Genomic DNA, 21380 nt, shown 5'->3' with positions numbered 1-21380 from the left:
GCACATGGGCCCCAGTGCCACTGGGCCCCTTCCAGCATGGGGCTGGGTCCCTACGGCTGGTCCCACAGGCTGCGTGCCTGGCCCTTGGACACTTTCCTCTCTGCCCCAGCAGAAGTGCTCTGAGCTGGGTCCGGTGCCACGGGCAAGGGTGTGACCTCTGTGCCTATTGATCCTCCCCGTCCCTGCGCCAGCCCTGCGGGGGGCGGGGCTCCCCTCCCTGCCCCCTCACAGTGCAGCCCCGCTCTGCTCCCCAGATCACCAAGGTGATGCTGCTGAAGGGCTGGCGCTGCGTGGAGTGCATCGTCTGCGAGGTGTGTGGCAAGGCCTCGGACCCCTCGCGCCTGCTGCTTTGCGACGACTGCGACATCAGCTACCACACCTACTGCCTGGACCCGCCGCTGCACACCGTGCCCAAGGGCGGCTGGAAGTGCAAGTGGTGAGCGCCAGAGCCGGGGCCCCGACCCAGCCGCGCCACAGGGGAGCCTCCTGGGCAGCAGCGATTCTGGGCTGGAGCCAGGGCAGCCGTGGGGCTTGCCGAGGGCGGGGGGAGCCTGTTCTGACCCCCGACTTGATCCATCTCTCTCTGTGTGCAATGGGGCCTGGGCCTGGGGTGGGGTGCAGTGCGGCATGAGACGGGCAGTGTGTGGGGGGCTCTCGGTGGGGTGGTACAGGCCAGTAGGGGTGCAGTGCGGCGTGAGACGGGCAGTGCATGGGGGGCTCTCGGTGGGGTGGAGCAGGCCAGTAGGGGTGCAGTGCGGCGTGAGACGGGCAGTGCGTGGGGGGCTATTGGGGAGACGGGACAGGCGGTAGGGGTGCAGTGCGGCGTGAGACGGGCAGTGCGTGGGGGGCTCTCGGTGGGGTGGTACAGGCCGGTAGGGGTGCAGTGCGGCGTGAGACGGGCAGTGCGTGGGGGGCTCTCGGTAGGGACGGGACAGGCGGGTAGGGGTGCAGTGCGGCATGAGACGGGCAGTGCGTGGGGGGCTCTCGGGGCGCCAGGGGGTGCAGCGGGGGCTGGTGCTGACCCCTCTCTCCGGTAGGTGCGTGTGCTGCGTGCAGTGCGGGGCGGGCTCCCCTGGATTTCACTGTGAGTGGCAGAACAACTCCACGCACTGCGCCCCCTGCGCCAGCCTCGTGACCTGCCCCCTCTGCCGGGCGAAGTACGTGGAAGACGACCTGCTCATCCAGTGCAGGCATTGCGACCGGTGAGGCCCAGCCCCCTTTCCGCCTGGCGGAGGTCGGTGGGGGGGCTAGCCACGCGGCTGCACACAAACGGGGGGCAAACGTTTTGGCCCGCAGCCCACATCGGGGTTGCAAAACTGTACGGAGAGTTGGGTAGGGAAGGCTGTGCCTCCCCAAACAGCCTGGCCCCCGCCCCCTGACTGCCCCCCACCCCCTGACTGCCCCCCTCAGAACCTCCAACCCATCTAACCCCCCCATTCCTTGTCCCCTGCCCCTGACTGCCCCCTGGGACTCCACTCCCTGTCTCCAGATTGCCCCAACCCCTATCCACACACCTGCCCCCTGACAGACCCCCCGGGACTCGCACCCCCTATCCAACCACCCTCTGCTCCTCATCCCCTGACTGCCCTCTCCCGGGACCCCCCACCCTTAACTGCCCCTTGGGATCCCATCATCCAACCATCCCTGTCCCTTGACTGCCCCCCCGACCCCTATCCACACCCCCACCTCCTGACAGGCCCCCCGGGACTCCCACTCCTCCCTGTTCCCCGTCCCCTGACTGCCCCCACAGATCCTCTGCTCCATCCAACCTCCCTCTGCTCCCTGACTGCCCTGCGGGACCCCCCGCCCCCTTACCATGCTGCTCAGAGCAGCAGGAGCTCGCTGCCCGGCTGGAGCCAGAGCGCAGCGGTGTCACTGCGCGGGAGGGGCCGGGGGCCGGCCTCCCCGGCCGGGAGCACAGAACAGTCCCGCGGGCTGTAGTTTGCCCACCTCTGTCCTAGGGGGTCCGACACCCCAGCTGGTGTTTGCCCCCTGGAGCCCTTGCTTCATGCAATCTGCGGCTGGTCCCTGGACCTGGGAACAGCCTCTGGGAATTCTGGGACAGCTTCCAGTGAAACATGCAAATGGCCAACACAGCTCTCCTAATCCTTGCTCCTTGGGCTATTGGGTTAGAGACAGGATCTTATCCACACTGGCACACATCTTCTCAGCTCGATATGGCACCATTAGGGTTCAGAGTCAACAGCCTTGGTGAGGAGTCAGGTCAGTTCATGCCTCCAAGAGTTACTGTTTCAGGCTCTCTGCAGGCTGTTGGATGGCTCATATTTTTTTTAATTTTTTTTTATTTTTTTGAAAGGTTTCTGAAAATATAAGGGCCAGAAAGATGTAACCGATCTGGAGCAGGGTTCTGCCTCGGGGGACGCACACGGGGCTGTGCTCGGGGCCCTGCCCCTGCCGCAAGAGGGTCTAAGCGAGAGACCAGACTTGATTTTATTGAACGGGTCCCTGCACAGCTCCCTGTTTGGGGCTGGGTTCCCCTGGTGGAGATCAGCTTGTTCCTTGGCGTCCCCAGGACAGGCAGCTTGGGAGGGTTCCCTGGAGCGCTCGGGGGCTGCCTCCGGGAGCAGAATCGAAGGGAGTTCCTGAGCCAAGCGCCTTTCCCCTGGGGAGGCCCCGGGCCCCATGCTGCGCCCCGTCCCTTACCCGTCCCTGTCCCCCAGGTGGATCCACGCAGTGTGCAGCAATCTCTTCACGGAGGAGGAGGTGGAACAGGCAGCAGACGAGGGCTTCGACTGCAGCTCCTGCCAGCCCTACGTGGTCAAGCCAGTCGGTGCGTCCATGCCTCCCCTGCGCCGGGAGGCAGGTGCTTGGGGCAGCAGGGACTGGGCGGGGGGAGTGGGCCGGGGACTCAGGTGGACTCACCGCTGTCTGTTTCCCTCCCCAGTTCCCGTCGCCCCCCCAGAGATCATCCCGGTGAAGATCAAGGAGCCGGGTAAGTATGTGGGGAAGGGGACACGCTCTCCACTCCGTGTGACCGAGCTGCACTCGCCGCCCCACTTGGGGGGTTCCAGTGTGTGCCCCATCCCCCCGAAGGGCCTCTGGTTGCACCGGGCTCCCAGCTCTCCCAGCTGGAAGGAAGAAGCTGCCATGGGGGCTCTGAGCCCTCCCAGAGCTTGGGACGAGTCGGTCTCGCTAGGGTTGTATCACCTTTTTCCCAGGGAGGGGTGTGCTGCAGAGGCCAAGGCTCCTGGGTTCATTCCCGGCTCAGGGAGAAGAGTGGGGTCTCGCGGTTAGGGCTGGGAGCCCGGACTCCTGGGTTCTGTTCCTGGCTCGTGGGGGGTGGGGAGGGTTGTGGAATCCAGTAGTTGGAGCAGGGGGTCAAGGAGTCTGTCTTGCCTTGAAGAGCTCACAGTCTGAACGGGCTAGACGAAGGGCACAGAGAGGCTCAGGGGCTGGCCCAAGGTCTCCTAGTGGGTCAGTGCAGAGCCCGGAATAGAACCCAGGCATCCTGACTTCTGGGCCAGCCTGCAAGTGGAGAGCGTGTGATCCGTAACTCTGTTGTCTGGCCCTGCCTCCTTCCCCCCACAGAGCCCCAGTATTTCCGCTTCGAGGGCGTCTGGCTGACGGAGACGGGCATGGCCGTGCTGCGGAACCTGTCCATGTCCCCTCTGCACAAACGCAGGCAACGCAAGACCCGGCTGGGCCCCCTGAATGGGGAGGGGGGCCTGGAGGGCAGCGACCCCCTGGGTGCGGACGAGAAGAAGGACGGGGATCTGGATGCGGACGACCTGCTGAAGGGTGAAGGTGCGCTCCCCTCGTGTGGCCCCTGCTCCCCACTGCCGGCTGGCGCGGGACGCAAGCATGCTGCTGCCTGCTGCTTGGGCTGCCAGGCCTGGTCAGCCCCTCGAGCCCACCGAACCGAGGGCTCTTGCCGTGCCCGGGAGGGCAGGTCTCGGCTCGGTGCCTGAGGGCGTTGGCACTGTGGTGGGTGGGTGGGAGGTGGCTGCAGCTGGGATCCTCCGCACTGGGGCGCAAGGGGGACGTATACATGTGCAGGGAGGGGCGTGTGCGCGGGGGGGTGCAGGTGAGAGAGAGGGACGCGCTCAGGGAGGGGTTGGCACGTTGGCAGAACTGCATGGGGTGGGGTGGGGTGGGGAGAATGTTGCTGGGCCCAGCTGGGTGGCTGTTGGCTTTCAGGGGCCCATGGCTGGTGGGGGAGGATGCACCAGAGAGAGGGGTACCCCTCTGTCGCTGATGGGCTGAACTGGCTCCTCCAGGGTCAGTGTCGTGGGGAGAAGGGGCGCAGCTTGGCGAGCAATGTGTGGGGCTGGGTGTGGGAGTGGGGGATACACGGGGTCTGGATTGTCAGTTGACTTTCCCTCTGCCATAGTGGGACTGGGGGGCATGAGGGAGTCCCGCTCTAACGTCTCTCCCCCTCCCGCGCGCAGGGGGTGTGGAGCACATGGAGTGTGAGATCAAGCTGGAAGCTGCTGCCAGCCCCGACCGGGACGGGGGCGCCGATGTGGACTCGGGGAAGGGGCTGGAGGATTCGGAGGAGTGCAAGAAGAGGAAGCGGAAGCCGTACCGCCCCGGTGAGTACTCCTGCACCAGTCCGTGACAAGGGGACGGCTAATCAGCTGGGCTCTTCCGGGCCTTGTCCATGGTGGCTGACGGAGGCGTCCCGCCGAATCCAGCCCATCAGAGCTGGGGCTGGAGGGTGTCGGTTCCAGCATCTTGTGCCCTGGGCTCTGTGCAGTGAAACCCACCGGCTAAGCAGGGCTGAGGCCTCCCTCTGTAACCCCCCAACGCTCATCTTCCCCCACAGGGATCGGCGGGTTCATGGTGCGGCAGCGGAAGTCCCACACCCGGCTGAAGAAGGGCTCGGCGGCACTGGTGGAGGCATGTCGCGAGGTGCTGAGCGCCGAGGGGCACCCGGAGGACGGTAGGAGCCGCGTGCGCCCAGGCAGTGCCTGGCCCTCTGGCATTAACCTCTGTGTCGTGGGGTGTAGCTGGGACAGAACAGCCCCCGCCCCAACCCTGAGTTCTGGGATCTCATGGAGGGAGGTGGAGCTGCACCACAGCTTGTGCGGGGAGGCGATGGGGAAATCCCTGCCCAAGGCAGGGCTCCTTCCAGGAGGGCCCCAGGTCTCCGGGGTTCTTTACTCCCTCCTGGGGAGGGCGGAAGTAACAGAAGCTGCTGTCCACAGGGGCGCCGGCGGAGATCCCAGCGGAGGGCGCTGTGGAGCAGGGTGCCACGGAGGTGGACGAGAAGAAGAAACGCAGAGGCAGGAAGAAGAGCAAGTTGGAGGATATGTTCCCTGCCTACCTCCAGGTAAGCCAGGCTGTGGCGGGACAGGGCCATGTCAGCCCCTGCTGCTGTGGGCAGAGGGGAGGGGGAGGGGAGGGTGGGGGAGCTTCATTGGGCAGAGAGGTGGGGATGGGGTCTGGCTCCTCTGTTAACTCTGGTACGTGTCCCCTGGCTCCCTCCCGCCCCCTCCCGTCCCCTTCCCCACTCCTTCGGCAGGAAGCGTTCTTCGGGAAGGCGCTCATGGACCTGAGCCGGAAGGCCCTGCTGGCTGCGGGGGGTGTAGGGGATGGAGCTGCCTGCCCCCCCTTTGGCCAGGGTGCTCCCAGACCAAGGGTGGACCCTGGGGTGCCCGGCACACTCCAAAAGGTGCCTGGAGATGGGAAGGAGACCCCTGCCCATCTGAAAGGTAAGGGGGCTGCAGAGATGCCCTTGGCTTCTGAGCGGAGGTTGGCAGGGTGCAGGGCTGGCCGGTGGGACTTGGCTTGGTGGGGAGGGATCTGAGGGGCTGGGCATGGTCACCTGGACTGGGGGCGGGTAGTGCCAGGAGCCGGAGATCACCCTTGCCAAGGGGCTGGCGTCACGGGAGGGAGGGGCCGTCTGCTGGCTCAGCGTCCCCCTCCTGTGACACCCCCCCCAGGGGACAGCAGCATGGACAGCAGCACCCTGGTGGCCCAAGAGGAGGACCCGAAAGGGGCTGAAGCGAAGGCCGAGGACCCAGGTGAGCACCTCCCACCGGGCTGGCCCGCGGGTGGGGAGTGGGGGCTGGGGGGGGGCTGGTGTCCGGCCCGTGGCTGGGGGGTGTTCCCTGTGGGGACGGGACTCAGCACTATGGCAGGCTGGTACAGAGTGCTGGGGGGTTATGCAAATAGAGTGACCCTCTCATTTGAATATCTGAATATGCAGGACTCCATTTGTATAACCTCCACCATGGCTGGAGCTCCCCATCTTGTTGACCAACTCCCCTGACCATAGAGATCCTGTCTAGAGTGTACTCTCCAACCGGCCCGTGGCCATAGAGCTGTGCCACTCTATCCATCATGGCTAAGCACTCTAGCTACAGCTCTATGGCTGTGGGCTATTATCTAGGCAGGCTGCATCTATGGTCAGTCCTGGAGGACTCCGGAGTCTCTATGGTTTGGAGTCCTAGAGTGATTCCCCCACCTTCAGAACCATAGAGATGTAGCCTAGAACATCACCCTCAGTTCCTACTCTTTTCAGGGAAGGAGGGTGCTGAAAGGGGGGGACGGACTTCCAAGCTCCCAGGTCACGACCCTGGCACGCCCGCCCCCGATGGGGTGGGGGTCACGACCCTGGCACGCCCGCCCCCGATGGGGTGGGGGTGGGGGTCACGACCCTGGCACGCCCGCCCCCGATGGGGTGGGGGTGGGGGTCACGACCCTGGCACGCCCGCCCCCGATGGGGTGGGGGTGGGGGGTCATGACCCTGGCACGCCCGCCCCCGATGGGGTGGGGGTGGGGGGTCATGACCCTGGCACGCCCGCCCCCGATGGGGTGGGGGTGGGGGGTCACGACCCTGGCACGCCCGCCCCCGATGGGGTGGGGGTGGGGGGTCACGACCCAGCATCCCCATGGCATGTCTGCCCCCATTGTGTGTGGGGTGGGGCAGGAAGATATCTGCAGCGGCACACCCCCTGGCCTCGGGTGCTGAGCTGGGGTGATGTGGGTGGCGTGTGCGTTTGTCTCCCAGGGGCAGAGGAGCCGAAAGGTTCTCCGGATCCTGGGGACAGCGAGAAGCCGGCGACGCCCGGCGAGGGTGCTCTCAGCTCCGACCTTGACAAGATCCCCACAGAAGGTCAGGCTGCCGGACGTCCCCTCACACCTCCCTCGGTTCCGTGCTGGTGCCAGCCGGGGCTGGCAAGAAGGGCAGAAGCGGGAGAGTTAAACCAGGGCCACAAGCTGAGGGGGCCTCCCAAATGCCTGTCACTAGGGTGAAATGGGAAACATGTGCTGGGAAATAGCAAACATGTGCTGGAGCCCACAATGGGTCTCGACAGCCTGGTGCCAGCTCCCCCAGAGGGTGACATGGGCTATTCCCAAAGCAAGGGACTTGCCAAGACCAGCTTCCCAGGCTAGTGGCTCAGTCCTGTGCGGGATCCCTTTGCTCCCCTTTGCTGAAGCCCCTGGTGGTCCGAGGAGACCAGTTCCCGCAGCTTGTTGCATAGTACAGCTGCCAATCAAGCAGAGGATGGTGGTGACCCTGTTTTCTCAGCCTGAACCAGGTGCCATTTTATCTGGTTCAAAAAGGCTCTGAGAGGAGGTGGGGTCTAGTAGAGTAGAAGGGACCCAAGAGTCAGGACTCCTGGGTTCCTTTTCCAGCTGCGCAACTGGCGTGCTGTGTGAGGGGACGTCTTGTCCCTCAGTTTCGCCCTGGAAGATGGTGAGTTTGGAACGGGGTGGATCCGCACACGGGGCATGAGGCCATGCAGCTCCCCAGCCCTGTGCTCATTCTGATCATCCCTCTTCCCCCAGAATTGCCCAAGATGGAGAGCAAGGACATCCAGCAGCTCTTCAAGGACGTGCTGGGCTCTGCCGAGCGGGAGCAGCAGCTGAGCTGCGTGGCGGCAGGGATGGAGGCCAGCATGGGAGGGCGAGACGCCAACCGGGCACAGCTCTCCCAGAGGCCCTTCCTGCAAGGTGACCTGTCTGTCCCGTGTGGCGAGTGTGGCTGATAAATTACAACCCCCTTCCAAAAACTCCTGGTGTGAAAGGGCTGCTCTCGGGACCGGTTGTGAGAGGGAGGGCCATCAGGGGGTGCTGTCTGTTACGCCAGGCAGGACACAGGAGAGCAAACCTGGGCGTGTTCGGCGTGCCCCATTTCCAGCCCCTTGCTGTGCAGCCTGGTTTGAGCAGAGGCAGCACCATCTAGGGGCTGGAGGACAGCATTGCGGGACCGGACTCCTGGGTTCTGTTTCCTGCATCGATGTGTTGTGTGATCTGTGGGAAGGTCACCCCTCTTGTGCATTTATTGCACATGGTGAAACAGAGGGTGATTCCTGGGGGAGGAGAGAGTGGTGTTAGGACTCTTTAGGAGCTAGGCATTCACCTGGCTTGGCTCTAGGAGCCCTCTTGGGGCAGGTGGGAGGGGGAGTTGGGGATGGGGAGGCTGGCTCTGACTCGCATTGCCAGCTCTCTGCCACGTGGTTTGCCTTCCCTCACAGGGAGTGTTTCTCTGGGCTCTCTCTCCTCCACTGTCCCCATGGAGTCCTACTCAGGAGTCTGCCAGTCCCCATTCCTCGATAACAGGTATGTTGGTGCGTGCCAGGCGGGCAGTGCTGGTGCCCTTGGGAGAGGTAGGGCACGGGGTTCTTCAGGAGATGGGGTGAATGCGGGTCCCTAAGGCGCTGGGGGCTGCTTCAATCCAGGGGCTGGAATCTGTCCCAGCTGGCATGTGCCCTGGGCTTTGCCCGCAGCCCTGGTGACTCAGGCCATGTGCTTTTTCCCCGGTGTAGGGAGAGAAGTGGCTTCTTCAGCCCAGACCACTGCGAGCCCGAGAGCCCCTGGGCCAGCAGCTCGGCTGCCACCACCCCCTCCACACCCACCACCCCCACCACGGAGGGTGAGGGGGATGGGCTCTCCTACAACCAGCGGAGCCTACAGCGCTGGGAGAAGGATGAGGAGCTGGGCGAGCTGTCCACCATCTCGCCCGTACTCTATGCCAACATGAACTTCCCCAGCCTCAAGCAGGATTATCCAGGTAGGCAACTGCTCTCGCCCCTCTGGCTGCCCCCTTCGGGAAGGAGGGATGCTCAGTAACCAGCCTCTCTGGATCTCAGTGGCCGAGTGAAGGCTCTTACCCATAATCCTCTCTGGTATGAGGGCACTGAGCCCTTTCTTCTATTGCGGGAAGAGTTCCTTGCGCATAGTCCTCTTGGCATGAAACTTCTGTGTTGGCTAAGAAGCTCCTTACCCAGAGAGCTCTCTGGCGTGAGCCTCCATTGGCTTCACGAAGCCCCTGGCCATGCATCTTGGGGAGCCCAGGCTGGAGGGATGTCCCCACACCTGCCCTGACCCGGCTGGGGCTTGGGACATAAACCCCGAATGCTCCAGAGACTCCAGCCGGAGGCTGCCATGGCTAGTGATTTGGGGCGATCGTAACCTCTGTCTCTGTCCCCCACCCAGACTGGTCCAGCCGCTGCAAACAGATCATGAAGCTCTGGAGAAAGGTCCCTGCCCCGGACAAAGCCCCCTACTTGGTGAGTTTCCTGCGTGGGCCCGCTCCCCACTGCGGGCTGTGGCCGGGGAGCGTGACCTGCTCGCGGGGGATCGACAGGGAGTCTCACAGCCCAGCTCTGAGAACTGATTGTTTTTTTGTGCAGCAAAAGGCCAAAGATAACCGGGCGGCTCATCGCATCAACAAGGTGCAGAAGGTACGTGCCGGGGGAGAGCGTTCCGGACGCAGGCAGGAGCCTTGTGGGGCTCCTCTCTGTCCTTTCTTCCTCTCGGGGACCCAGACTGGGCCAGGGAGGAACTGGAGCAACTGGCCCCTCCTCTGACTCTGCCGGATCCTCCCTTCCCTGCCCCATCCCCGTTTCACAGCCCAAGGTGGTGGGTGGGTGTGAGGGGGGGGGGAATCTGACCTGATGCCGTCTCAGGCTCTCTGCAGTGCAGAGAGGATCCCCTGGCAAGCTGACCCCCATCCTGCGCTGTCTCTGCAGCAGGCCGAGAGCCAGATCAACAAGCAGACCAAAGGGGAGGTGCTGCGCAAGCCTGAGAGACCCGCGCTGCACCTGAGGATCCCGCCCCAGCAGGGGGCGCTGCCTGGTGCTGCGGGGCAGCCTGTCTACATCAACAGCCCGCTGGCCCTGCCTGGCTCCACGGACGGGTTCCTGAAGTCCCCTGCTGGCGCCGAACCGGGGGCCGAGTCCAGCGAGCTCTCCCTCAAGCTTCCTTCCCAAGTGCCTTCGCACGACCCCTACAGCATGGCCCCCACCTACCCGCTAGAGCCCCGCTTCCCCTCGCCCCTGGGCCAGAGTCCCACTGCCGGAGCTGCCTTTCAGCCCTTCCCCACACAACAGCAGCAGCAGCTCCTGCCCACTCCCCGGCCGGCCCTGGGCCCCCAGCCTCCGGAGTTCCACCCCACCTCCCCTGGACCCCCCCGGCACCAGCCCTCCACCCCAGACCCCTTCCTGAAACCTCGCTGCCTCAGTGGCTCTCTGGACAACCTGTCGGTGCCAGGGAGCCCTGGGGCCAGGCCCCCCGAGCCGCTGCTCTCACCCCCTCCGTTCGGGGAGCAGAAGCGGAGCCTGGAAGCTGGGGGGCTGCAGGTGAAGAAGGAGGAAGGGGGCCCGGGAGTGTGTTCTCCTGGCTACGTGGCTGCCATGGGCTACGCCGATTCCCCGTCCCACCTCTCCTCCGCCGAGCTGAAGGCGGCCGACGTGTTCAAAGCCCCCCTGACCCCACGGGTCTCTCAGGTAGAGCCACAGAGCCCAGGGCTCGCGCATCCGCATCCCCAGGCTCTGGCCCCCTCACCTCCCAGCCACCCTGACCTCTACAGGCAGTCGCCCTCCGTGTCCTGCTACTCGGACCCCTATGCCCAGCCCCCCCTGACGCCCCGGCCACAGCCCCCCGAGAGCTGCTGTGCCCTGCCCCCCAGGTCCTTGCCTTCCGACCCCTTCTCCCGCGTCCCCGCCAGCCCACAGTCCCAGTCCAGCTCCCAGTCCCCCCTCACCCCCCGGCCACTCTCCAATGAGGCTTGCTGTCAGTCACCCGTCACCCCTCGCTTCCAGTCCCCCGACCCCTACTCCAGACCCCCCTCGCGCCCCCAGTCCCGGGACCCCTTTGCCCCCCTGCACAAGCCCCCGCGGCCCCAAATGCCTGACTCCGGCTTCAAATCAATCCCAGTCTCCCACAATCCCCCAGCTGGCGGGGGCTTCCCTCCAGCCCAGCCCAGTGACCCTCACTCCAAGGGGCCGGGAAGCCAGCAGCCCCCCTTTGCCCGCTCCCCCGGAGCCAGCGTTTTCCCTGGCGCCCCGGCACAGATGCGGTTCACCTTCCCCCCAGCTGTCTCGGAGACCCTCAAGGGTTCCCCCTCCCACCAACCCCACGGGATGAACAGCCATTTCGCCTCTAGCCAGCCCGTGGGCAAGCCCCAAAGCACCAACTATGCCTCCTCGCCCGGCTTCCACCAGGCCGGTAGCCCCCTGGGGCCTGGCAACTGCCCTGCTGAAACCTACAGCCTCTCTCCCCTGCGTCCCCCCTCGGTGCTGCCACAGCAACCCCCCCACCCCCAGCAGCAGCAGGACAGTTCCCTGACCTACTTGCCCCGAGCCGGGATGGTGCTGCCAGCTGACAAGCGGGACGAGGTGGTGTCGGGGATCTCTGCTCTCCCCAGCCGGGAGCTGCCTGAGCTGCCCGTCAGCCAGGAGGGCACCCTCGGCAGCGTCAGCCAGTCGGAGCTGGAGAAGCAGAGGCAGGTGAGCGCTCCGCTTTCTCCTTAACCCTTGGGGGTGACTTGGCTTTGGGGGCACTGGCTCGGGGCATCCTTGAGCACAGACCAGGTGCACGGCGAATCAGAGGTCGAGCTGGGACTGCTGGCTCCCAATCCCCCTGCTCTAACCACTGCACCCCGCTTCCCTCCCAGCGCCAGGCACAGGATGTGTGGGTGCTGGTGGGGGCTGAGCCCAGGGACACCGTGATGTCGCCAAGAGGATACAAGGGAGAGCTGGAGCCCAGGGAATGGCTCTTTGCCCTCTAGTCTCTTTTACTTGCATGGACTGGGGCTTGGGTGCTGTTTCCGGCTCTGCCGTTAACTTGCTGGGTGACTTGGGCAAGGCCCTCTCCCTCTCCGTGCCTCAGTTTACCCTCCCACCTGTGTCAGTCTAGTCAACTTAGGCAGAGAGTCTCCAAGCTGCCCTGGATGTCCTGTCGCCGCTCCGTCCCCCAGATGCTCAGGGGTAGGGAGGTGAGTTCCCAGGGTGCAGTCTAGGCCCTGCTGTAACGGTGCATCCCTCATCTCCCAGCGCCAGAGACTCCGCGAGCTCCTCATCCGCCAGCAGATCCAGAGGAACAACCTGCGGCAGGAGAAGGAGAGTGCGGCCGCCGCCACCAGCTCCTCCCAGGCAGCGTGGAGTGCCGAAGCCAGCAGTCCGGCCTTCGAGCAGCTCAGGGGCCTGGCACCCTACCAGCCAGCGCAGGTAGGGCAGGCGTGGCTGGGGCCACATGAACATCTCCGTAGCCGTATGAGCCACGTCGTACTGGCCCCAGGGCCGCTGGCCTGGCCTCGCCCAGCCCCGCCCCAGGGGCAGTCGGAGCCGGCCACTGTGGATTTGGTTCTGCACGTTGATGAACACAGCGCACAAGCCCCGCGCTCCCACAAGGGCCCCTCTTAATGGGACAGAGGGCCGGGGGCTGAGGGCACAGATCTGGAAGTGCCTGTCACCTGGGGAGCTCCCTGCTGCAGGGTGTCACCAGACAAAGCGCATGGGGAGACTCGGATGGGGCTGGGGCTAGTCCCGAACAAGGGCAGCAAGGTGCACTAGTTAGAGCTGCCCGTTGCCTGCAGCAGAGAAGCTTGAGCCTAGGCTGGGGTCAGGAGGGAAGTCAGGATCCCTCACAGCTGGAGGGGAAGGGTGCAGGCAAGGGAGTGATCTGTAGGAGTCGGGGTACAGGTGGAATCGCTCTTCCTTCCTTCCCAGGACAAGAGCACCCTCGGGAATCTGCCCGCAGCCCCTGGTAGCAGCAAACTCTCTGGGCCAGTTATGGTGCCCGTGGCCTTCGCACCGGACGAACGGCTTTCTCGCCCGCCGCCTGCCGCCACGCCCTCCTCCATGGACCTCAACGGCAGGTGCGTGTCCCCACAGGTGCTGGAGGCGAGCAGTGCTCTGGCCTTGCTGCACTCACAGCAGGGAGAGAGCAGGGCATGGCACTTCACTTACCCATCAGACCCTGCCCTCATCTACACGTGGGGAAACTGAGGCCCACGAGTACTCAGCGAGTTTGTGGCAGAGCTGGGAATAGAACTGAGGAGACCTTGCTCCCAGGCCCAGCTAGTCAGAGAGCCTCGCTCCCCTCTCTGGAATCCACTGGGGGAGTGGGGGGCTGGGATTTCTGGGGTGGCCCCCGTTGACAGGGTGCCGTCACTGAGCCCCCATCCCCTGACATCAGACGTGGGTGGGGAAAGCCGTTGGCAGGTCTGCTGGGGATTCAGCCTGTCCGACAGGAGCCCCTCAGCGGGGCGATGCCGTGCTGGGGCGTGGCCAGCCCGTGTCCGCTTCCAGAAGCCCCAGCTGCTGCTGACCTGCCCCTGGGGTGGGCGAGCGAGGGAGCTCCTTGGCTGTGGCTCTGCCCTTGGGCGGATGGTGGCACAGGCACCCTGTGCGGGCCAGGAGCTGCACCTCCTGGGGCGCCTGAGGCAGGGGCCGCTCCCTGACCCTCCCTGTCTGTGTTGCAGGCCGGCGGTGGGAGCCCCCCAGACCTTCTTCCCACGCGGCATGTTCCAGGGGCCCTCGCCGCAGCAGCAGCAGATGTGGCAGCAGCAGGCAGCCGTGCGGCTCCCCAGCCCGGCCCGCTTCCAGCAGCTGCCTGGCCACGAGCTCGGCCGGCCGGCGCTGGGGGGCCTGGCTGGGCGCGTGCCAGGCCCTGCCGAGCAGATCCCATCCTCGCCCGGCGCCATGGGGGCCCAGTTCATTGAGCTGCGGCACAACTCCCAGAAGGGGGCAGCCGGGGGCATGGGCTCCCCCTTCGTCCAGCAGGGCCCCCCGGCCAGGCCACGCTTCTTCCTGCCCGGCGACGAGAGCTCCAGCCAGGCCCTGCGTGCCTCTGTCATGCCTCTGGCAGCCCCGGTCCTGCAGCCCCCGAAGCTGCCGGCCCCTCTGCTGCCCTCTGCTTCTTCCCCGCAGGGGGCTCAGCGGAGCCACCAGCCTCCCCCCAAAAGTGGCCCTCCGCTGCCCCCGCCTGCCAGCGGCCTGGAGCTGCAGCACGGGCCGCCCCGCCCGCTGTCGTCCACCAGCCTGCGCCCCGAGGGCCCCAAGGACAGCCCTGCCATGGAGCCCCCACTGGCTCCGGCTCCAGCTCCCAGCAAGAGCCACCTGGCGCTGGAGGGTGGGCGGCTCCCATGCGAGGTGCCGGGGGAGCCCGACCTGGACGACGACTTTGACTCCCACAAGGACCTGGAGGACGACGACCTGGCCAACCTGAGCCTGGACCCGGACGTGGCCAAGGGGGACGACGACCTGGGCAACCTGGACAACCTGGAGACCAACGACCCCCACCTGGACGACCTGCTGAATGGCGACGAGTTCGACCTGCTGGCCTACACCGACCCCGAGCTGGACACGGGCGACAAGAAGGACATCTTCAACGAGCACCTGCGCCTGGTGGAGTCGGCCAACGAGAAGGCTGAGCGTGAGGCCCTGCTCAAGAGGGAGCCAGCTGGGCCCTGCCCCAAGGGCCCCGGGGAGCCCAAGGAGCTGGCACCCCCCAGGGAAGGGCTGGCGCCTGCCCCCTGCCCCTCCAGCACGGCACCGGCTCCCCACCCGACCTTCAAGGCCCAGGCCAGCATCCTGGAAGCCAAGCCGGCCTCCCTGCCGGCCAGCGTCCAGCCCAAGCTGGAGGATGGCTGCCTGAAGACATCCCCCTGCCAGTTCAACGCCGGCGCCTCTGACCGCCTCCCGGTCCCCATCAAGTCGGAGGCCCTCCAGGGGGCCGAGAAAATGGCTGCCTCCCTAGGCCTGACGCTCAAGCCTGGCCAGAACCTGTTGAATCCCGGAGCAGGGCCCGTGCGGCTCGGCACAGCCCCCTTCCCAAACAACAGCCAACCTGCCACCTCTGGCTCAGACAAGGGCTCCTATGCTGCTCCGGGCCGCGGGCTGGCAGCCAGCCAGAGCAGTTCCCTGCTGGAGCTGGATGGAGGGGCCTTGGGCCTGGCCAACGCCCAGCACTCGCCGGCTGATGACCTAGAGAAGATGGAGAGCTCCCTGGTGGCCAGCGAGCTGCCCCTGCTCATCGAGGACCTGCTGGAGCACGAGAAGAAGGAGCTGCAGAAGAAGCAGCAGATGTCGGCCCACCTGCCGGGGGGCGCCCAGCACCTCCAGACTGTGCAGCAGCACTCCATTCTGGCTCACCCTGCGGGGCCAGCCCAGCCCCCGGACGGGCAGGCTCCCCGCCTGGTGGGGCCCCAGCAACAGCTGCAGCTGGGCCTCATCGCCAGGCAGCAGAACCTGGTGCCCACCCAACAGCTGATGACGCAGCAGCAGCGGGTGGTGGGATCCCAGCAGGGCCAGGTGCTGGCCCCACACATGGCGCAGCCCCAGCCCCACGTCCTCGCCGCCCAGCACGGCGTCCAGCCGGCGCTGACCCCGCAGCCAAACCAGCAGCAGGTGCTGGTGCAGAAGCAGATACCTGGGGTGCAGCCGACCCCCATGGGCATGAAACCCCAGCAGCTTGTCATGCAGCAGCACCAGCTGGCCAACAGCTTCTTCCCTGACACAGGTAGGAGCCAGCGGGGGCAAAGGGATGGCAGACTTTTGAGGTCCCAAGTTCAGATCTGGCCCCACATCTGGGGAAACCCCTCCCCATTTGAAGGGAGCTGGGGGGGTCTCAGTGGAGGAGCATTCCCTTGGCACTGGGCGACCACAGCTGACCAGCCAAGGACTGAACGAGAGTGGGAAGCTGAGGGGTGACCCTGTCCGACCTGGGTGGGGCATGCTGGGGAGTCGTCCTGTTTCCTGCCCCCCACAGGAGCGTGGATGGGGCCTGTGCCAACTGCCTGCTCAGGCCGTGGAGAGCAGCTCCATCCCCGCTTGGGCCCGCCAAACATGGATTCTGGAAATTGGCACCCTTTAGCCACGTCTGTTGTCAGCTGCCCCTCCTCTCTGGGTTGGGGGCACTGAGACTCCCACATAGGGGGTGGCGGTTCCTCCTGTGGTCTCGGAGCCTGGTGGGTGTTAGCCGGGGGAAGCAGCTGGGTCTGCCAGGGGTGGGAGCCCTGCAGCGGGCTCTGGCTGACGCTCCTTCTCCACGCAGACTTGGATAAGTTTGCGGCTGAGGACATCATGGACCCCATTGCCAAGGCCAAGATGGTAGCGCTGAAGGGCATCAAGAAGGTGATGGCTCAGGGAAGCATTGGGGTGGCCCCTGGGATGAACAGGTAAGAGGGGGGCATGTGTGGGAGGGGGGCAGGCAGGCAGGCGGCTGAGGGCAGGAGCAGTTCCTGGTTCATTCTTCTCTCTTGATTTGGTTCCAAAGGCAACAGGTGTCCCTGCTGGCTCAGCGGCTCTCGGGAGCCACGGCCACGGCCGAAATGCAGAACCACGTCCCAGCTGGGAGCGGACAGGTGAGCATGTGGCTGTCTGGACCCCCCGTGCTGCCTTGCCCAGCAAATACCCAGCACCGGGGTGTCTCCGCCACCATTCTGGGGCTCGTGTGTGAGATGAGTTGGGTGGGTCACGGGCATCTGCACTGGGAATCGCCCTTGCAGACGGGCCGAGTGTGTGGAGGCTGCAAGGGGGGGGGGTCAGTGTGAGGGGCAGCACTGGGGGGGGCAGGGACAGGGGGCAGTGTGTGGTACTGGGGGCTGGGGTGGGGGGCGTGCACATGATCATAAACATTCTCCATCTCTCCTAGGAGCGAAGTGGCAACGACCCGTCTCAGACCCGCCCCAACCCACCCACCTTCGCTCAGGGCGTCATCAGTAAGTAGCTGGTGTTGGGGGGCAAGTTTGGGGGAACCCCCTGCCTGGGGGAGCCCCCTGCCAGGAGGGGGGGTCACTTGGAGGGTTGTATGGGCTGGTCCTGGGCATTGGGCTGCCGCCCACCTTCTTGGTGCTCTGTGGGGCTTGGCTGTGAATGGAAATGCTGGGTTTTCTCTGAGCCTCAGTGACCGAGCTCGGGGGGACCATCTTCCCTGGGGGGCCAGGGGCAGTGCGGGAGAGGAGCGTCTCCACGGCTGTCTCACCGCAGTGCCCCTCTCTGCAGACGAGGCCGACCAGCGGCAGTACGAGGAGTGGCTCTTCCACACCCAGCAGCTCCTGCAGATGCAGCTGAAGGTGCTGGAGGAGCAGATCGGCGTGCACCGCAAGTCCCGCAAGGCCCTGTGCGCCAAGCAGCGCACCGCCAAGAAGGCCGGCCGTGAGTTCCCCGAGGCCGACGCTGAGAAGCTCAAGCTGGTGACGGAGCAGCAGAGCAAGATCCAGAAGCAGCTGGACCAGGTGGGGGACTGGGGGAGGTGGAGCAAGCGTGCCAAGGGGGTGGGGGTGCTGGAGGAAAAGCCTGGGGATAGAGCAGCTGGAGGAGACAATGGCAGTGCACGGGGGGCAGTCTTCACCTGCAGGTGGGGCGAGTTTGTGGTTAGAGGTTGGCCGGGCTGGTGTGTGAGGGGTGGGGGGCGCCCTGGGCTCGGCTGTGGCGGGCGGGGGCCGGGCAGCGGCACTGCCGCTGCCCCCCCCCCCCCCCGGCTGGCCGGCGGGCTGACAGCGCTCTCCCCGGCAGGTCCGGAAGCAGCAGAAGGAGCACACCAACCTGATGGCCGAGTACCGCAACAAGCAGCAGCAGCACCAGCAGAGTGCCGCCGCTCTGGCCCTCAGCCCCTCGCAGAGCCCCCGGCTCCTGGCCAAGCTCCCAGGGCAGCTGCTCGCCGCCCACGGTGTCCAGCCACAGCTCCCCCAGCAAACGGGGGCCATGGTGGGGGCGCAAGGCCTGGGCCAGCAGCCCAACCAGCTGGCAGGGCAAGCAGGCGGCGTGCGCTTGCCCCAGGGCGGCGTCTCCATGGCGGTCCAGCAGGGCCTGTCCTTCCTGGGCAACGCCGCCGTCCCCAGCACGTCCAGCAGCTTCTTCCCTGGGAGTCCCGCGCTCCGGGGGCTGGCCGCCGACACCCGGCTGATGCAGGAGAGGCAGTTGCAGAGGATGCAGCTGGCTCAGAAACTGCAGCAGCAGCAAAGCATGCTGGGACAGGTGTCGCTGCAGCAGCAGCAAAGCATGCTGGGACAGGTGCAGCAGCCGCAGCAAAGCATGCTGGGACAGGTGCAGCAGCCGCAGCAAAGCATGCTGGGACAGGTGTCGTCGCCGCAGCAGCCGCAGCAAAGCATGCTGGGACAGGTGCAGCAGCAGCCGCAGCAAAGCATGCTGGGACAGGTGCAGCAGCCGCAGCAAAGCATGCTGGGACAGGTGTCGTCGCCGCAGCAGCCGCAGCAAAGCATGCTGGGACAGGTGCAGCAGCAGCCGCAGCAAAGCATGCTGGGACAGGTGCAGCAGCAGCAAAGCATGCTGGGACAGGTGTCGTTGTCGCAGCAGCAGCAGCAAAACATGCTGGGACAGGTGTTGCAGCCGCAGCAGCAGCAGCAAAGCATGCTGGGACAGGTGTCGTCATCGCAGCAGCAGCAAAGCATGCTGGGACAGGTGTCGCAGCCGCAGCAGCAGCAAAGCATGCTGGGACAGGTGTCGTCATCGCAGCAGCAGCAAAGCATGCTGGGACAGGTGTCGCAGCCGCAGCAGCAGCAAAGCATGCTGGGACAGGTGTCGTCATCGCAGCAGCAGCAGCAGCAAAGCATGCTGGGACAGGTGTCGCAGCCGCAGCAGCAGCAGCAGCAAAGCATGCTGGGACAGGTGTCGCAGCCGCAGCAGCAGAGCATGCTGGGACAGGTGCAGCAGCAGCAGCAGCCCCCTGCTCCCCAGCAGGGCGGTGGGGGGCAGCCCATGGTTCCGAAGCAGCAGGGCATCCTGGTCCAGCAGCTCTCGCCGCAGCCAGGGATGATGGGGCACTCCCAGGCGTCCATGCTGCAGCATCAGGGCGTGGCGGGCCGCCAGAACCCCCCGAGGCAGGTGCTGTTAGCGCCCCACCAGCAGAGGGTGCTGGGCTCGCCTCAGCTGGTGCAGCAAACTCAGGGCCTTGTGGGCCACCGGCTGATTTTATCGCCGGCGCAGCAGCAGCAGGCCGGACTTCTGGGCCAGTCACGGCCCTTGCTGATGCAACAGCAGCAGAGCTCTCGTGCCCAGCATCAGGCCCTGCTGGGGCAGGGGCAGGCCGCCCAGCCGGGCCTCGTGGGGCAGGGGCAGGCCCCCAAGCAGCAGCTACCGCACTTTCCACAGCATGGGGCCCTGGGTCAGTCCCCCTCCATGCCACACTTGAGTCAGGGAGGTCAGCCAGCCCCGCAGGGCGCGGCCGCCAAGGAGCAGCAGGGAGGGGCAGAGAGCACTGTGCTGCCCCCAGAGGGTGCCGAGGGCAGGGGGCAGCATCAGGTTCAGCTGACCGCCGCCGTGGGTGGGCCGGGCAGCCAGGACCTCGGGGGGCAGCCGCACATGGGCCCTCAGGAGCAGCCGGGCATTCAGAACCTCAGTCCCCTGGCGCTGGCCAGCCAGGAGCAGCAGCTGCAGAAACACCAGCCTGAGCTGGGGCAGCAGCCGGCCATGGCGAGCTCCCTGCAGCTCCAGCAGCCGCAGCGAATGCAGGGGGGCCAGCAGCAAAGCAGCCTGCTTCATCCGCCGCTGCAGAACAGCGGGGGGCTGGCGCAGCTGGGGGGCGCCATGAGGCAAGAGCAGCCGCACTCGGACCCTGCCCAGGGGCCTCACTTGCTGGCCCCGCAGGGCTCGGTGGCAGAACAGCAACAGCAGCCCGGGAGCATGACGAGCCAGGCACAAAGGATTGCAGGCCAGCCGCCGACACAAAGCCAAGAACAGCAGCCGAAAGGGCCGGTGGGCCAGCGGCTTCCCAGCCCAGCAGGGCAGCACAAGGCTGGGCCGATGGGGCAGCCGCAGCAGAGCCTGCTAGTCCCGCAGGCATCCCATGCACAGAATATCCTGAGCCAGGTGTCCGCTCCAGTGATGGGCCAATTCCGAGCTCAGCTGCAAGGCGTCATCTCCAAAAGCCCGCAGCTGCGGCATCTCACCCCGCAGCAGCAGCAGCAGCTGCAGGCCATCCTGGTGCAGCGCCACCAGCAGAGCCTGCTGCAGCAGAGCCAGGCACTGAGGCAGGCCGGCCCCTTCCCGGGGCAGGGCCAGGCATCGCTGGAGCAGGGGCCGCACCCTCCCTCGGCCCTGCAGGCCTCCGTGGTGCGCCAGCAACCGAGGCAGCCGGGGACGGTGTTCCACGTCCGGCCAGCTGGCCCCTCCGCTGCTGCAGAGCAGATGCAGCCAGGGTTTGCCATGGAGCAGGTGACCACCGGCCAGCAGAGAGTGCCGCTGAGCGCCCCCCAGCAGCCGCTGGCGGAACTGGTGCACACGGCACTGGTGGGGCGTAGTCCCCAGCAGGGGGTGCTCAGACTCTCGGCCCCACCGGCGGCCACCCCGGTCCAGGCGCCCATGAGCATGGTCAGCCTGGGCTCTGTGCATCAGCACCCCCCACCCAGCCGGGAACAGAGCCCCCAAGAGCCAAAGGAAGCCTCCCCGCCCACCCTGGCCAGGCCGCCCAGTGTGGCACAGAGCCCTGGGGCGCAGCCCGAGCACAGGCTGACGCCCACCCAGAATAGCTTCCTGGTGGAGCCAGTGCCCGCTGTCCCAAAGCCACCCCCCAGCCAAACAGGGGAGGAGTCCTTTGCTGGGACCCCTGGCCACTGGGAGCCAGCAGTGCAGGGTCCCAACTCCTCTCCCAGCATGGAGCCCATGGATGGATCGAGAAAGCCACTGGACCGCAGCCTGGCCGGGAGTCAAGTCAACGGGCAGGTGGTAGAAAGGCCGGGCCCACAGGCCTCTCCTCTGGAAGGGGGGGCCCTGCCAACCGAGGCCCCTGGGGTCTGCATCAAGCAGGAGCCCAAGGAGGAGACGGCGCCGTGCGTGCTGGGCGGGGGCCAGGCTGTGAAACGCGAGGCCAACGGGGAGCCGGCGCCCACCCCAGCCAACAAGCTCCTGATGGGTAGCCAGCTGCTGGCGGGCGCCAGGTCTGAGGCTGGGCACCTGCTGCTGCAGAAGCTGCTGCGGGCCAAGAACGTGCAGCTGGCGTCGCAGCGCTCCGCCGAGGGGCTGCGGTCCGAGCTCAACGGGCACAGTGACGGCAAGCTCTCGGGGCTGGAGCAGAGGCTGCTGGCAGCACCCCCAGGCAGAGAGGTGAGCAGGGGCCATGCCGGGGGTGTGGGGCGGGGTACGGCGGGGGCGGTAAATACAATGGTGTGCAGAGCACGCACCCGTCCCCTGCCCTGCAGTGTGGGTGGGGTGGGGCCGCAGGCA

At 66.1% G+C, this 21380-nt stretch overlaps 1 protein-coding gene across 5 annotated transcripts in view; it reads left to right on the top strand.

Moving 5' to 3' along the window:
- Positions 1–21380, top strand: part of KMT2D (lysine methyltransferase 2D) — a 48369-nt gene that overhangs the window by 15356 nt on the left and 11633 nt on the right. The window contains exons 16-41 of one of the 5 annotated variants that reach the window (XM_084610253.1): positions 255–436; positions 1038–1202; positions 2682–2791; positions 2906–2953; positions 3550–3765; positions 4410–4553; positions 4787–4903; positions 5169–5293; positions 5486–5675; positions 5907–5987; positions 6977–7081; positions 7759–7923; positions 8448–8532; positions 8739–8983; positions 9409–9482; positions 9606–9656; positions 9945–11702; positions 12249–12422; positions 12924–13072; positions 13679–15717; positions 16252–16375; positions 16474–16561; positions 16852–16918; positions 17202–17434; positions 17715–18212; positions 18279–21260. In XM_084610253.1, the coding sequence (XP_084466379.1) occupies positions 255–436; positions 1038–1202; positions 2682–2791; positions 2906–2953; positions 3550–3765; positions 4410–4553; positions 4787–4903; positions 5169–5293; positions 5486–5675; positions 5907–5987; positions 6977–7081; positions 7759–7923; positions 8448–8532; positions 8739–8983; positions 9409–9482; positions 9606–9656; positions 9945–11702; positions 12249–12422; positions 12924–13072; positions 13679–15717; positions 16252–16375; positions 16474–16561; positions 16852–16918; positions 17202–17434; positions 17715–18212; positions 18279–21260 (10215 nt within the window). Of the gene's footprint in view, positions 1–254; positions 437–1037; positions 1203–2681; positions 2792–2905; positions 2954–3549; positions 3766–4409; positions 4554–4786; positions 4904–5168; positions 5294–5485; positions 5676–5906; positions 5988–6976; positions 7082–7758; positions 7924–8447; positions 8533–8738; positions 8984–9408; positions 9483–9605; positions 9657–9944; positions 11703–12248; positions 12423–12923; positions 13073–13678; positions 15718–16251; positions 16376–16473; positions 16562–16851; positions 16919–17201; positions 17435–17714; positions 21261–21380 lie in introns of all 5 variants that reach the window. The other 4 variants (XM_084610254.1, XM_084610256.1, XM_084610252.1 and 1 more) reach the window with 4 other exon arrangements.

This window comes from Lepidochelys olivacea (genome assembly GCF_965140295.1).
Source record: "Lepidochelys olivacea isolate rLepOli2 genome assembly, chromosome: 20".
Classification (NCBI taxonomy): Eukaryota; Metazoa; Chordata; order Testudines; family Cheloniidae; genus Lepidochelys; species Lepidochelys olivacea.
This window is presented reverse-complemented; position numbering and strand designations above follow the sequence as displayed.